The sequence below is a fragment of the Drosophila miranda genome, chromosome 2 (genome assembly GCF_003369915.1).
Source record: "Drosophila miranda strain MSH22 chromosome 2, D.miranda_PacBio2.1, whole genome shotgun sequence".
NCBI lineage: Eukaryota > Metazoa > Arthropoda > Insecta > Diptera > Drosophilidae > Drosophila > Drosophila miranda.
The window spans coordinates 16,400,912-16,416,997 of NC_046675.1; the positions used below are offsets into that span (position 1 = coordinate 16,400,912).

The window sequence follows — 16,086 nt, forward strand, 5'->3', positions numbered from 1 at the left end:
TGTTAAAGCGAGTCTGGCAGAGCTTTTAGTGGGAAAGCATCCCATGATCAAGCTCTTTGTTAATTACTCGTTGCGCTTCAATGCGAATTTTAATAGTTTTTAGATACACAATTTGTGACTATATATTTAATGGCTACTTCTTGCCAGAGAGTTGCTTGTACAGCTTGGGCACATAGTCATCGTACTTGGCCTGGAAGCAGTTGCCGGCCACGGGACTGCCAAGACCGTACTTGCCCACGAACTTGGTGGTGCTAAACTTGGCTCGATTATCGCCGCTGGTCTTGGGTATGCGTGGTTCTTTGCAGGATAGCTTCTGCTTCTGCTTGAAGAGCAGGAATACATATCGGTGAAGTCCCGTGCCCTCGGGCGGCCCAGCGCCTACATATTCGCTCAGCACGTCACCTTTTGCGATCTGAGTGCCGGGTATGTTGACCACGAGCCAATGATGCCACTCGCGGAACTTGGGCTGCTTGCGGCTTGGAGCATCCGGATCGGTTAGGATGAGCGTGTACAGCGCCTCCGGCTCAGCGTCCCATTCCACATTCGGCTGAGCCTTTACCTGAGTGGGTGTCAGCTCGCCGCCCTTGTCGACGACCAGACCGCCTCCATAGGTGACCTATGAGGACTTACAGACGGTTACAAAGGTCATACGCTTGTTGGGATCCTACCTTGAGTAGTTTATTTGGCCCCACGGGGATTACATCTGGAACAATTTCATGCTTTGCAAAGCATTCGGCAGCTTCGGAACTCGACATTTTCGAACGTTTTGATATATTCTGCTTCTGTTGGGTAAATAAGATACTAAAAAAGGCTAGGCACGCTATGATCAAAATATTTACATATGTGCGATGTGGCTTCTGTTTTGGAATGTCTTATTCTAAGAACCCCCTATTCTGTATTCTACCAATAGTTTGTACAAAGTCAGTCTCATGAGCAGACCCACTAATGCCATTCCCGGATACTTTAAGGTATTTACCAACTAATTTCTTTCGTTTGTTTGGTATATTAGTGAATAACCGAATTTATCTTCATCTTTAAATTAACTTGCCGTTTCTAATAGCGGGATTTTCTGTTTTGCGCCTCGGGAGATGGAGTCGTACAGGGCTGGCACATCGGTGCTCCAGGTGGCAGTGAACACATTGCCAGCCACCGGATAACCGAGCTTATAGCGTTTCGCAAATTGCATGCTTCTGAAGTTGCTGCGTCCCGTAAGAATGTGTTTGGGCAGCCTTGGAAAATCGAATTTAGTGTAATCCTGTTGCCTGTAGAGCAGAAAGATAAAGCGATGGAGTCCACTCCCCGAGGCTGGTGTGGGCCCCACATAGCCGGCGCGAACATCACCCATAATCAGCTGATTGCCGGGAATGTTGAGCACCATCCAGTGCAACTTCTCCCGGGCCGAGGGCTGTTGGGTGCTTGGTGCATCCGGGTCGATCATCAGCAGCGTGTAATAGTTTGTCATGGGTGCGTTCCAGGCCACATAGGGCTCATCGCGCACTTGCATGGGCTGTAGCTCCACGCCGCGATCGGCTTGAATAAATCCCAGATATGTGACCTAGGAGAGGAGTGGGGAGGGAATCCAGAATCAAGGCTGTGTGACACTCTTGTGCCGTCCTCATGGTTTTACCCACATTGAGAAACTCCTGCGGCCCCGCTTCAATGACATCTGGTATGACTTCCAGGTGCCTCAGGAACTTTCCAACTTCGGTTTCTGAATAAAAATCAGCATTGCAGAGTGTCCAGCTCAGGCCGAGCAAAATCCAGTGGTGGATTAGCATTCTAAAGTAGCTTTCCTACTGACTAGAATTTTATTATTGCTTCGACTTAAATACATAGGAGGCCCACAGCCAAACACCTTTATTTTATTTATAAACAGCTGCCGATTTGATTCAGATTAACTAATTTGTCATCAATTGGCTGACCAGCGCCTTTAATTAGTCTCCAGGTAGAGGAAGTGCTTGGCGTGCCTCAGAGCAATTAGTTGAGTGACCACGGACTTGCGTGCCGTCTACTTCTTAAATCACTAAACCCACAATCAGTTAGAACCTCATTTAGTTGACAGACAGCCTATTGTAATTACCAACGACTTTTCAACATGCAAAACAGAAATACACTTTACTATTCAGCAGAGCATTGCCGATTGAATGGACTAATTCGAGTGTTTTGTTTTTGATCATTTTGAAATTTTTTAATATGACACTAAACCGTCTCATATTTCAGTCTACTTGATTAATTTTTTAATTTTATTTTAAAAATTAAATAATTATTTAAATTAGTTTAGAACTCTCATCGAGTTCTGCCCATCGACCTTGTCTTATGTTTTTCCATTTCCAAGCTTTTTTAGTAGAGATCATAAATAAGAGTTAAAAGTGCAAAAAATCAAGGTCAAAAAATGGACCTACATATACGTCTATGAAAAAAAATTACAATATTGTTTTCAAAACATATCCTCGAACAGTATAAACTTGCATTACTTGTATAATAAAAATTCCTGTTGTCTAAAGGGTATACAAACTTTGGTGCAGCGGGGTTAACTTACTTTATGGGTATTTTGGGCTTCGTTGGAAAACATATTGTAATTTAAGCAAACATTTATTACATTTTTTATAACAAGTCCGTTCTTCTTTTTGAATACAACAATTAACTAACAACAAAATGTCCGCCAAAAACGAATCCGAATCGGCTTTATCCGAACCGGATGACGGAGAATCAGAGGCAGATGAAGAACGTGTCGTAGAAGAGCCTAAAGACCCCAAAGGGTACCACTTTGAGCTCGGAGATCCTGACGCCCATCGACACCAAATTTGGTATCCACACACCTGTGATATCGAACCAAGTGTATTTCAAAATTTCTCTCCACCCCTTTCCGGCCAAAAAGAACAAATCAATTTGCGGTGGCTAAGCAGCACCCGACGACATGTTCAGACACGTTTTCTGTCTCTCCCGCACGCACTCTTTGTCGCTCAATGTAGCCGTACTGACTATGTATCGGGCCTTTGGCCTTGCTCTCCTTCTTGTCGGTGTTCTCCGCCTGCTTGGCCCTCAGTTTCTTCAACGACCTTTGTATATTCTTATCGGGTTTCCTGAGCTTAAAAAAACGCTAGACCTGCTCCAACTGGCCCTTGGTGATGCTCAGCTTGAGCTCAGATTCAGTTACTTCATGGCCATTTCTCTTTATTCTCGTCATTTTTTTGAAGTTCTTGTTTGTCTATGTAGTAATATCTGGTCTGCTAATAGATTTTCAACTATTTTCCTTCTTCTTACCACTATCCACCATTGTTCAATCGGAATTTTAGTGTTTTTGTATGAAATATCTTCAAATATTCCATAAAATAAATATATACACAATCAATAATGCTTTGATCCATTTTTGTATACCGTACCGATTTCGGGTCAGCAAGTTTGCATTATACAAATTAAAATACTTACGAGCCCTGCTTTAACAGCTCTCATCGCTTTTTCTGTAATAGTTGCAGTTTAGGGCATCTACGTATAGTGGAGTTTTACATGACGATTGATAGTTTTCCTCTTGGCTTACTCGCATCGTATGCCAATCAACTGAATCTAAAAACACCCTCTGTGATCACGAATTCGATTAAATAGCTAATAAAACGCCTACTGTGATCACGAAATCTTTTAAATAATCATCAATTTAGATAAATGTTTTCAATTTTTGCATTTTAATAAATTAAATAAATAATATTTCAATTCAGTAGTTGTTGATTTTTGGTCGATTGGTGACGATCGAGAACTAATGGAGAAATTGCGAACAGAAGAAGAAGGGGCAAAGTGAATAGGGTAGAAATTGCAGAGGTTAAGTGGGAGTGGGGGAGTGGATGGCTAAAGAAGAATGGCTAAAGACTCTCGCATGCTTAACCGTTAACAACTAAAATTATGGCCTAGGCATGTTCCGTTCCATTTGGTCTGTTTTTGACTCGCGGAGCCACCTCCATTTGCTTGGATGGTGGCATCCTCGGTATTCCTTGGTATGTATGTGGTATGTACATATAAAGCGGCAGGGCGTAGCGCTTGGCGCCTGATTTAAGAGGAAGAGCTGTAGCTGGACGAGCTGGGGGATGAGCTCGACGATGAGCCGGACGAGTACGACGAGGAGCTGCTGGGGTGGTAAGAGCTATAGGCCAGGTTCTGCGAGTCCCAGCGGGCATAGGGTCCGCTGTTCATTGGCTCCCAGCTGCTGGGGTCGTACGAGGAGGCCGTGGTGCTGGGCACGCCGTATTCCGTGGCCGGAGCTGGCATTGGCACCATGTTCATCTTCATGCCACCCAACTTCTGGATGAGATTGTAGATGAGGAAGCCGAGCACCAGCTTAATGGCAATCTTGGACAGGATCAGAGCCTTGGTGGCCTTGAGACCGATCAGAGCCAGCAGAATGGGCATGACCACCTTAAGCTTCAGCTTCATGAGCAGTAGCAGGGGCAGGAAGAGCTTGTCCTTGTTCTTTTTCTCGGCACGACCTAAGTGAGACAGAAGAAACAGGTCATTGTGGGGGTCTAGGTGTCGTGGTTGTAGACTGTAACGCACCCTCCTCTTTTGGCAGCTCCAGATCGAAGCCGCGGTCAGCACGATAGGTCATCACGGAGCTGGCGAAAAAGGTCTCTGGCAGCTGGAGACGCATCTCGTTGGTGTGCAGAATGCGGCCAATGCGATCCACAATAACTTTGTCGATGACATCGTCGTCGAAGGCACGGCCACTGACCTCTTCCTCCACATTAGCCATCGTGTCCAGATAGGTCAGCACCTTTTCCTTCAGGCAATGCATGGCATTGGCATGGAAGCACTTATCCACAATGGTCGAGATCAGCTCGTCGGAGCTGTGGATGCGCGGTGTGACCGCATTCTCGATGGCAGCGCCAGACACAGCACCAGACACTAGCAGCACACAACCGACCGCGAGCAAGGACGTGAAACGGATGGCCATTATATTGAATCGGGTCTCCTCTTGGGCACACTTTAAAGAGATATATATATATATTGACACTACCAGAGCGCGTAGTGTTCACGGCGATGTCGATGCGACGACAATGTTGGACAGTTGTTCGAGCGACAACGGTTTTATACTGCCGCTCCCCACAGGCAGGGCTCGCAACGCACCGCAAGAGAGCCACAGACAGTGGCAGAGACAGAGACCTGCTGCAAGTATTTTGGAGCGCACACTTTTTGGTTTTTGGACAGCGGCAACAAAATCGAGTGACGAGACTGACGGAACGCCAACGGGGCCGAAGCCGAACCCTAGCCAAGTCCACGGAAAGCAAATGTCCAAAAAGTTTTTCACCAAAAAATACTATCTGGGTTGTCCACGGGCCTGCCTGGCAATAGAGCGCCCCCCTCCCCCCACCAGTCGGCACTAACGCATGTCTTCAGCGCTTTCTCGCTTTCCATATCGGCCAGACACCCACCCCCGCCTCAATACAGCCTTTTGGTTTTGGCCAAAGTTGCATTACACTGACGCTGCTCCGATGAAAATAACTTTTGTTTCCTATTAGTATGCAGGCCCTCAACTCTTACGCGACCGACCGCATGAAAGCCAGATCGAAGGGCTTGGGCACGTACATATTTCAACGTATTGTGTCAAATTTCGATACAAGAAATCAGTACGGAACTCACCTACGCTTAGGTATTGATTCATACTCCTCTGCCTCCTCGTAGGATTGCTTTGATTGGATTTGACTTCTTTTTTTTTGTTTGTTTCAGCGTGTATGCGGAACTGTTTGCTGAATTCAGCAGCGGATTCAATTATCGTATGTATTTGATACATTTGTTGTTATTAGATTACGAAATAGATTTTCATTTTTATTTGTGACACATTTCCAGCAGACACGTTTCTTGGCTAATTTGGGTCGAATTTCTGGGAACCATGGCCTACATTCTCTTCTCTTGAATATTCATTATTTAGTAATTGGACCAATGATTTTGTTATGATGATCATAACTTCATAATTGGTGTTCATATACGCAGTCATTGTGCATTTGGATGCACATAATCAAACGTCTAGAAGTGGTCCCCCAATGGATCAATCTCACTAGAAAATTAGTAGCTGACATTTCTAGACGGACAAAAACAAATGGCTAAATGAAACTGCACTGACTTCGTGATTGTACGTTCCTCAATTAATTTACGCTTTAGAATTGAAAGATTAAAGGCCGGGATGGTTGGGAATACATTGAGCTTTAATTTTAAATTAACTTTTAAATGCAATAATACACTTGAACCTATTCAGTTGAGCTAGAATAAATAGGCATTTTTTGTAATGCTTTTGAAAAAATTGATAAATAGCTTTAAAAACGTGTCCTGGAAATCACAAACTTTCTGGCTATATTAACAATTCATATAAATCGGTAAGTTGGTTAAAAAGATATAGCGGTTTGACTTTTGAAAATTGTTGAACTTATTCAGTTGAGCGGCACTGTACTTTGCATGAGACAGAACTTAGGTTTTGGGCCCAGATACTTAAATACTAGATACCTCCACATACTTAGATTGCAGTTTTTATTCGAGTTAATACAATGGCTACACCTAAAGACATACCGAGTTGAAGTTGTTTACCATCTGTGCAATTTTTATATATTTTTTTGTATTTTATGGTTCAAGACTGTTATTTCAAGACTTAAGTTCTTCAATGGCTACTAATCATTAAAATGGTTCAAAGAAGGTCAAACATTTTGTAAAAAATCAACCTTATTTTATATGACACTAAGCAATGATTGTGGTAGGGCAATCTTGGAAACAAAGTGCTCTGTAAGTAACGAAAGAGGTACTGATCATAAAAATCATAAAGACGCATGAAAACATTAGTTAGTATATCCTCACTAATATTGGTTATCTTCTATTGCCGTGTTATTGGCAAAAATTGGTAAAAGCTTTGGCCAACTTCTCTCAGAGTTGCACAATCAAATCCAACATCTTTCCGGCTGGTTGCCAAAATCATTTCATCCTCATAAGTGTTATCTAATTGTCATTTTAAATAATGCAATAGGTGTCGTGTCTAATTTTTATGTGTATCACTACTGTTATCCCCACGACAAAACAAATTGGTGGGCTGCAAAGCCACACTTTTGCTTGGTTCGTGCCAAACCAAAGAGCCGACAACTTTATGTCGCTCGATAAATTTCCATATGCCCGCGTCTTGCCCAGGCCAGGCTGCATATGATGTTGTGTGAGTCGTGTGGTGTGTGTTGCCCAAAACAGCGTCCTCATGCATGCCAAACGATTATGAAAGTGGCGCCAGCTGTCCAGCTGTCCGCCGCAGAGGGAGCGGTAGCCCCCCGCACTGTGCAGTCGCCTGATAAATTGGCTTAAAATCTGTGAAAATTGCAAACAGAACAGCGAGGGGCCACTGGCCGAAAATTCATCGATTCAGCCGATTCACACTTTATTGGGTTCTAGATGGTAGCCGCGATGTGGCATGGAACATGAAAAATGGATGCTTGACCATTCGCCAGCATTGCCTTTCAAATTAAATTCGAGCTCTCTGAAATGTATGTAGATTATCCTACCCAGAAGGTGTTGGGGTATACTCGTATCTACCTTTTGGTCAGTGCGAAGAGTACGAAAGTGGCTGAAAGATTAAGGTCAATAAATTAAGGTAAGTAGCTGGGAAAATTGAAACGTTTGTACGGTGAACCATATGTTTTCTCTGTACACTACAAAAAATAAAATGCCATAGTAAGGAGAAACTCACCCATACTTTAATTTAAATAATTAAATTAAAATATTTAATCTAAATATGATAATATTTTATTTAATTAATTTGAATATGATAATATTTTATTTAAATACATAATATACTAATTTTAAGTATGAAAATTATTTACTTTTAATATGAAATAAATTACTTGAAATATGAAAGCTATTTTTGATCAAATATTTTCGTATTCATTTCAAAATAAAAGTGAAAACACTTTTTTTTTTTACAAATTCCACTCACGAGTCAAATCTACTGGTATACATTTTTAAATCTAAAGGTAAAAATTACAATTACAGGACTTTTTTCCCTAAATTTAATCCCTAAGTAATTTTATAAAATATGTAATATCAAATCCTATGCAGTTCCAACTGAAATTTCAAAAAAATGCCTCAATATACTGTCCTGGGTATCTCCTAGTCGTGCTCTCCAGTCGCTTCTGCTCTCCACACTTTTCCCCGAACTCGAATTCCTGTTTAGAAGACCTTCGTTGTGCAGTTGAGCGCAATCGGAGCTGGTAGGAATTTATTTTGAGATTTTTCCTTTTCTATTTGTGCGACGAATGAAAGATTTATGGCTGTGAGCAAACATGCTTCGGTGACCGGCATTCTATGTTGTTTGGAAATGTCCCTGATCTGTGGGTTTTCCTGGGGCGAGAATATGCAAAGACTTTCACTCTCAGGTGGCGGTGGCGTTGCCGGCTGTCAACTTTCGCGCAAGTGAAAATAAGAAATTTAAATTTTTAAATTATATTCAGTGGATGGATCAATTTAATCGATCGCCAAAGCCGGGCCCCAAGCCCCAGGCTTGAGTGGAATGCTTAATTATATTTTCTACTGAGGGCTGGCTGCCGTTGGATGTGGATTAAATTTGGCTAATTAGGACGCAATTGCTGTGCCCGCCGCATTGGCCTATAAATATTGTATGCCAAGTGAAATTGGTCGAGAGCCGGAGACTCCCACCGGAGGCGTACTGACGGGGCGGAACACGTTAATTAGACCCTGTCCTGCCGGCTGGGGCTCGTAAAGTTCGAAGTCTGTCGATGGCCCAAGGCTTCGGCTTAAAGATTAAGGATTATGGCTGACCTACGGCCCACCCGTGCTTTCAGTAAATTAAATCAAAGCTTAGCATGTTCAAGGCATTTTATTCTACTACTTTATTTTGGTTTTCTGCCTTCTCTCTTTTCTTATTCTCTTGTTTTCAATAAATAGTTAATAAATATTATATATAAAGTCTAAAGAAAAGGGACAGCAGAGCAGGAGGATAAAAGGGATACCAGTCCAAAGGACTGGGGAAGTGTCAGGAACAAAAGCCTCAAAAAACTTCTAACAATTAACAATCTTTTTGCGCTCTTGTGCTGCCCACTTTTTATGGCCCTCAATGTTCCGCTCCGCTCTCTGGTTTTTGCGGCTTAGACATAACCCTTGTAGGCCATTTCCTGGGCCAACTGCTGGGGCTGCTCCACAACTGGGGCGGGGACGGCAACGGAGCCAAATGTACGGCCATCCCAGGGGCCGTGGGCGGTGATGTGGGCGGTGTGATGATGATCATGGGCAATCTGTTGGGGCAAAAAGAGCAAAAGTGTAATTTTAAAACATGCTTCCCTCGAGGATGGGCAACAAAAACAATCTATTAAATGCACATGTTGGTTCGGGAAGTAGTTGGTTGAGTGTCAGTTTTGTTTCGTTTCGGTGTGGTTGGGGATGCGGGAGCGGGTTGTGGGCGAGGATTCTGACTGGACTTACCCTGCGTGTGCCCTCTCTAGACTCTAGACAGTGTGGGGGTTCTTATACATACATGCATATTGTACGAGTACTTATGGACACCTAATCCTAATTGCAATAATGTTTGACTCTTCTCTTGAATCGTCGCCACAACTCACTCACGCAACCAAAGCAAAACTCTCTAACGCTCTCTCTAATTACCACAGCCAGCGAATGCCTAGAAGACAATTAGAGGTGCGTTTTAGTATCGAGGCTGGCTTACCTTTTTGCACAATTGGAAAATGGCCAAACCAACCGAGACTAGGAAAGAGAAGAAGCCCAGGGCTAGAGCGTTGAACGCCTTTATCTTGAGGATACCAATGGCCATTGGTATGACGGTGATGGCCTTCAGCAGGATGAGAACCAGAATGGGCATGGCCAGCTTGCGGAGACGGTGCTTCTTGCCTGCAAACGGATCATGATCAGGGAGATCATTCGTATAGGTTAATAAACGTAGCCCACAAGATAGTTATACTGCCAAAAGCATGCAGAAATCAACCCACCCTTCTTGAAGATGTTGCCCTTCTTACCCCTGGCTTCACCATCAACAGCACTATCATCATCATCGCCGTTTAGCTGCAGATTCAAGCTCAGCTCGTCGTTGGCCAGATTGCGAGCCGAGACGGTGATCTTGGCATCGGCCATGGGCAAGTTCATGCTGACATCATGGCCCTGGATGTAGTTCTCGAGGGCATCCATGAAGCCATCGGCACTGCTGGCACGGGCACGGGCATCGTTGATCGGGCTCATCTTCTGGCCATTGGAGCGTACTTCCAGGTTGGAGAGCTAAATGCGTCGAAAGATTAAGCAGCTGCATTTGGTAGACGAAATATTTAAATAAATGTTAAATAATTTCTTACCGTGTAGCTGTCTTTACTCATCACGCTGTCCACAAAGCGCATGGCACGCTCTTTGATGCAGGCCATCGAATCTTGGCCACTGGCGCATTTGCTCTGCTCCTCGGCAATCAGCCGCTGAAGCGGCAGCTGCTGTGTCGAGGCACCCGCCGCCGCCTGGCCGACAGCCACCAGGGCTGCAACACCGAAAATCACAAGGAGCAGTTTAGCCATTTTGTTAACTGTTTTTTTCGCTCTGTTGCCGCTGTTGCCTCAATGCTGGCACAATTGCGTTTAATAATCGTTTTTCTATTGTTCACGATTTTTATACTCCCAATGTTTTAGCCTCTGCGGCCGGCGTCTTTCGCTGCCCCCACCTTCCCGAGTGTCGCAAGTGTCGACGTCGCAGTGTCTTCGTTGTTGTCTTCGTCTTCGTCGCTGTCGCCCCAGCGAATGGTGATTCAAAAGAAATGCTCGAAAAAGACATGAATGAAGCAAATACTGAAAGAGCCGAAGCGCTCCGCCATTGCACTGCTGTTGCGGGTGTGTGCGTGCGTGCCTTTGGGTACTGTACCACGTGTCGTATACTTAATGTGGCTATATCTCAACCGCGTGCCGGCCCGGCCACATTGGAGTATTTTCTTAACCGGTGGCTGGGGGGAATAATGCCTTCGTTTCATTCAACAGTTTGCTCTGAAGAAACATTAAGGAAGCCACACTCTGGCCATTAACTGATTAAATCTCAATTCTCCATTGTACCTGTGATTTCTTGTTGTTGGAAATTAGATATGAGCTTCGATGAACAATGTAATTTCCGAACAACGTTTCACCCGATTAAAATTAAATTGCAAAAATGTTAAGCTGAAAGATTTTGTATACAAAATCTAACATAATTGAAGTAATAAAATAAATACTTGAAAAACAAGGCAATGCGGAAAATAAAAAAGAGAATATTTTCTTTCCTAACTTTCATAATTATAAATGGTCAAGTGACTCTTGAATCACTTTGAAACTATAGAAGTAAAAAGTTTGATTGGCAATTATCATTCCTTGAACACGTTTTAATTGGCTATTACACCCATAGAAAAAGCCTGAAATTTTCATATTTTAACTTGGATTTAAATATTTGTACCAAAAGATTTCCACCAAGAGTGGAAATTGTAAAATGAAAATAAAAACATTTGATTTAATTATATTTCATATTTCAATGAAATATTTTGATATTAAGATTAAATATATTTCATAGAAGTTTATAATATTATAAATATTATAAAGTGTTTTATATTTAAATTAAATTTGGGCCGTGTTATACTTCTTGATACATTTATGTTTACACCGAAGTATTCTATTTAATCTCATTATGTTTGTATTTAAAAACCAAATATATAATCAATATATGGGCGTTTATTTTTTAACACTATTTTTCTTTGAGTGTAAGCGGTTATCATTTCCCCAAGCCTGCCCGTAGTTCATAAACCGTTCAATGCTCATTACAAACAAGTAATTAAAAATATCTCATCACATAATTGTATACAGTAAGCACACGTCAAATTGCGACAGCTAATTACGGCAAACATATCTTAATAAAAATAGGGAAAAGAATATGCAAAACAAGGGACAAGGGCTGCCTGCCATTTACATGCCAATGAAATAGAAAGTACTTTTCGCCATCGAAAGCGAAAGTGACACAAGTGCTCATCCCATCCCCCTTTGCTCTTGCCAAACCTTGCAGGTTAAGTCATGCACTGAATGTCGAAATTTTTCGTTTCGCCGTGCAACTTGTAAATTATGAATCCCGTATATTGATTACGCGCGGTTCGCCATGAAAATTGATTTTGATAGCGGGCGAGTGTGTTTTTCGATTTTTTTTTTACTTTTTCGTGCTTCTTTTCTGTCTTCTCCTTTTTTTTTGAGATTATTTCTTTCGGTAAAAAGTTTCACCGGTTTCAATTGCTGGACAATTTGCCATTCCGGTCGCATTTCTGTTCAAGCTACTCGTACTGGACGTCCCATGGTCCGGTGTGGTGCCAATGAAATTGGAAAACTTTTTCATATTCGAAATTGTTGCGTAGAAACGGCCATGCGATGGCGGCCAAGTGCATGCCGTTAAATATAAATGAAGTGTGGTCGCTCAATGCTGTTGCTGTTGCTTTTGTTGCTTTTGTATTGTTTCCATTACCTGTCTTTTGTTGCTGGCGCCAACGCCATTTTGCATTGTTGCACGCTGTGCTGTCGTCGGTGTGGCTGGGACTGCGGCGATGGCTACTTTCCAGCACACACCTGCGTCTATCTGGTGGAGCGTGTGGTTATCCGTGGATGAACCATCGATTTTCTCTCCCGTGTGCAGAAGGAATGAATGCAATAAGTTCACATATAATTTGGGCAATTCGAAAACTTTGTACCCCCTATGGGTGGAAGAGTCTTCCTTCGTGTTGCACGAACGCCCCTAAAAGTAGGCTAATAATTTTCGCTGCGGGAACTATGAAGGCCACTATCCTGGGAAACCTTTTTCAATTAGTTTCTATAGGGTCTTACAAGATCAAATGCATTTTATCTTTAAGAATAATGCCCCCTGCAATGAATCAACACAAACAGGGGCACAGGGTATCCCGTACTGAAGAGGATACATTCCACTTCATAGAAAATGTATTCGTTGCAGTGAGGTGCACTTTGGGCGCTGCTTTCAACAATGTGATTTTTTCGCTCCGACTCACAAAAGCATTTGAATTTTACATGAAAACAGGTAGAAGTTTTTACATTTTACCTGGGAAAACGAAAAGCTGTTGCTCCTCCATTCATGTGCTGTGCTTGAATTTAAAATTCTTTTTACTGCTACGGTCAGACCCAAACCCCGTTTAGGGGCATTAGAAAGTTTTCGGGGTAATTATACCGAAAAAAACGTAGAGACTTTAGCCCTTGGAAAGTCTTCAATTAGGCACATCATTTTCGCATGGCTTTTATTGCAGAAGTATTTACACAAAAGGATAAAAGAGCAAATTACTTGGCCTTGGGCTTTCTTCCTTTTTTTTTAGCTTGGTTTTGTACATTTTTCAATAAATAAATAAATTAAACCAAACGCCAAGCTCCCCTCGCGTTTCAACTACTTAAATTAGAGCAAATAAATAATTTTGAATTCGAATTTCGGGTTTCGGGATCGCTTAGTATTATTTCTGACCCGCGTAGGCAAGGTCCTGAGCATCCTGTGGCTCCTGAGAGGAGCGGGCCCAAGCGTGCGGGTCCCAAGCGGGCGACGGGTGCTCCAAATGCTCGATATGCTCCACAGGCAGATCCACATGATGATCGATATGGTGATCCAGATGATGGTCAATGTGATGGGGTACAATGTGCTCAATGTGATGTGGAACCACATGTTCGATATGGTGTGGTACCACATGCTCAATGTGGTGGGGAACCACATGTTCGACATGGTGGTGGTTTGGATAGTGCACCACCTCGTAGTTGACGATCTTGGGCTTGGCAATCTTGAATATAACCAAAGCACCGGACAACACCAACGAGAGTAGACCCAAAGTCATCGCTTTCCACGTCTTCAAAGCAATCAGACCCAGGGCCAGGGGCACCAAAACAGTTGTCTTCAGCTTCAGACCGAGTAGGAAAGGCAATATGGCCTTGCGGATCATACCACGACCTAAACACAGACGAAAGAGTAATGTTTTCCTACCCAATTGATATGTCATCAGGATTTAGGACTCACCCTCGTTGGCGGCTGTCAGAGGCACTACTCCGCCCTGAGTGAGGGCATTCTGCAGCAGAAAGTCGGGCACCAACGCACGGGCCTCGGAGCTACGGAAGTACTCTGGTGCTTGGATTCTCAAGGCATGACTGCCCAGATAGCCATCGATGTCATCGAACATTTGCTCCTCGGCATTGAGAGAGCGGGATGAGGTCGATTCCGACTTTTCCGTGGTGCGGACAATCGACAGACGGTCAGTTAGTCTGACTTCCGGCTTCTGCAAAGCTATATTGAACCACCTCATCGCCTTGGGACGCACACAAGACACGCTCAGGTCCTTGAGGCAGCCGTGGTACATGTCCAGAGCCAGCTGGGCGGCAGACTGCGGCGTCCGTGGCGCTTGGGTTTGGGTGGTCGCTCCCTGGGCGGCGGCGGACAGCGCCGTCACAGCGGCGATTAAGAAAGCGTAGCTCTTCATCCTTTTCGCTTTCACCTGAAGTAATCCGCGTGAATCCGAACTCTCAGCTCGTAGTAGTAGAAGTCTGCACGCGTTGGCGACTCAATGGGTTATGCAAATGTCGCCTGGGCACCGCATGGTTTTTATACGTCGGGTACTTTGTTAATTGAAATGCGTATACAGAGAGTACGCGCGAGCTCTTCTTTGGGCTTGAGCTTTAGCGACCATTTTGCTTTGTTGTCAAAGCCATGGAAAGCGCAAGTTATCCCCCCGTCCGACCAGAGTTTCACCTATAGGGCGCAGCACTCGAAGAAGGAGTACTCCGAGGCGGTTTTGGGGTTCTATAAATGCACACCCAGAAATGGTACTGGGTCAACTCAACATTTTATGGGCACGCAAGTGTCTTTGCTTTGTTGAGGGATTCATCAATGCGGTTTCCATCATAACACCCCCGCCATAATATGCCGCACATAATTGAAAGTTATTTGATGGCTTCTATATCGATAGGCTGCCCCTGTCACCCTTGCTATAGCGGACGAAGCTCGTAAAACCAAGTGGCCAGCAATCCGGTGCGTGCCTCGCAACTCAATTCAAATACAAGACGAAGACGAAGACACGCTGTGGTATTTTTTTTGGCAGGGAACTCGAATAAGTAGTTTCTGGGATACGAGTACTCGTACCGAACAGTGGACTTGCAGTCCCCAGCAACATATAATTTTTGTATACCATTAGATATGGTAATTTCATCCCGGCGTTACGTTATATTCGTACGAAAAAAAGAAAGAAAATCTGGCCCCAGGAGTGTTTAGGCATCAGCCATCCCAAGAAGATGGATCAATAAGGTTTAGCCTTTATCGGTAAGGTCTACTAAGGAATAGTCTACCAGAGTTCTAGCATCAATTAATATTACGAGGGGTAAAAATTGTAAATTGTTCTATCTCAGAACCAATAATGGTTTTAATGCTCTTTGTACTAAAGGCTCGACACACAACAGCAATAATCCAATATCGGGCATAGCAACGAGACGTACAGTGTTTTATTCAAACTCTTTTTACTTTGGAATGGCTATTTATAATATAGCTGCAAGGGTATTAAAAGTTTCGTTCCTCAAAAAAGCAGTACATTCCAGCTTACAGTATGTATGCACTTGAAATATTATATTCTGCACTAAAATTTTTCTTTTCAGAATTTGATATTGACCTCACAAGGTTCTGGCTTTTTTTCTCTTGTATTAACTTTCTCCTTATGTGCGTATACATATTTATAGCTGATATTGTACAGTTTTTATAGTCGCTAGCAGAGACAGACCGATACTAATTTGAAAACCTTTTTTCCGCTTATTTTGTGGTTTCTGATAGCTATGTTATTTATTCTTTTTGCTCTGGTCGGTCTACCGGTTATCTGGCATCCGTTTGGATATTCGTAAAAGTACCATACAAATTTTATGCCATAGTTCCTTTAGCAGGACATTAACATCCGCGGACGATAGCGGTACCACTATGATGTTGCCATTGTTGAATAAAACTGCTGATTTGTTTTCAAGCAATACTTCAATGTTTCTTCCAATAATGGTATTAGATGGACCCTATGTATTTCCTTTAATATTAAGAACTTCCCATGCGTAATTTAAACCC

The 16,086-nt window shown here is 43.1% G+C and overlaps 4 protein-coding genes across 4 annotated transcripts; all 4 read right to left on the reverse strand.

The window, feature by feature from the left end:
* Window positions 1-67: 67 nt before the first annotated feature.
* On the reverse strand, window positions 68-1,815 carry LOC108157238. Its single transcript, XM_017289207.2, has 4 exons — window positions 1,632-1,815; window positions 1,049-1,555; window positions 669-782; window positions 68-616 (listed from the first exon to the last, which is right to left on the reverse strand). The coding sequence occupies exons 1-4, from the start codon at window positions 1,776-1,778 to the stop codon at window positions 134-136; spliced, it is 1,251 nt and encodes a 416-aa protein (XP_017144696.1). The 5' UTR covers window positions 1,779-1,815; the 3' UTR covers window positions 68-133.
* Window positions 1,816-3,577: 1,762 nt separating this feature from the next.
* LOC108157239 lies at window positions 3,578-5,775 on the reverse strand. The gene is made up of 3 exons (XM_017289209.2): window positions 5,626-5,775; window positions 4,543-4,969; window positions 3,578-4,475 (listed from the first exon to the last, which is right to left on the reverse strand). Exons 2-3 carry the CDS (start codon window positions 4,937-4,939, stop codon window positions 4,042-4,044), a joined length of 831 nt encoding a protein of 276 aa, XP_017144698.1. The 5' UTR covers window positions 4,940-4,969; window positions 5,626-5,775; the 3' UTR covers window positions 3,578-4,041.
* Window positions 5,776-9,113: 3,338 nt separating this feature from the next.
* On the reverse strand, window positions 9,114-10,535 carry LOC108153933. Its single transcript, XM_017284030.1, has 4 exons — window positions 10,326-10,535; window positions 9,969-10,251; window positions 9,689-9,870; window positions 9,114-9,260 (listed from the first exon to the last, which is right to left on the reverse strand). Exons 1-4 carry the CDS (start codon window positions 10,533-10,535, stop codon window positions 9,114-9,116), a joined length of 822 nt encoding a protein of 273 aa, XP_017139519.1.
* A 2,930-nt stretch (window positions 10,536-13,465) lies between these two features.
* Window positions 13,466-14,473, reverse strand: LOC108154646. The gene is made up of 2 exons (XM_017284976.1): window positions 14,017-14,473; window positions 13,466-13,950 (listed from the first exon to the last, which is right to left on the reverse strand). The coding sequence occupies exons 1-2, from the start codon at window positions 14,471-14,473 to the stop codon at window positions 13,466-13,468; spliced, it is 942 nt and encodes a 313-aa protein (XP_017140465.1).
* Between the last annotated feature and the right edge of the window lie 1,613 nt (window positions 14,474-16,086).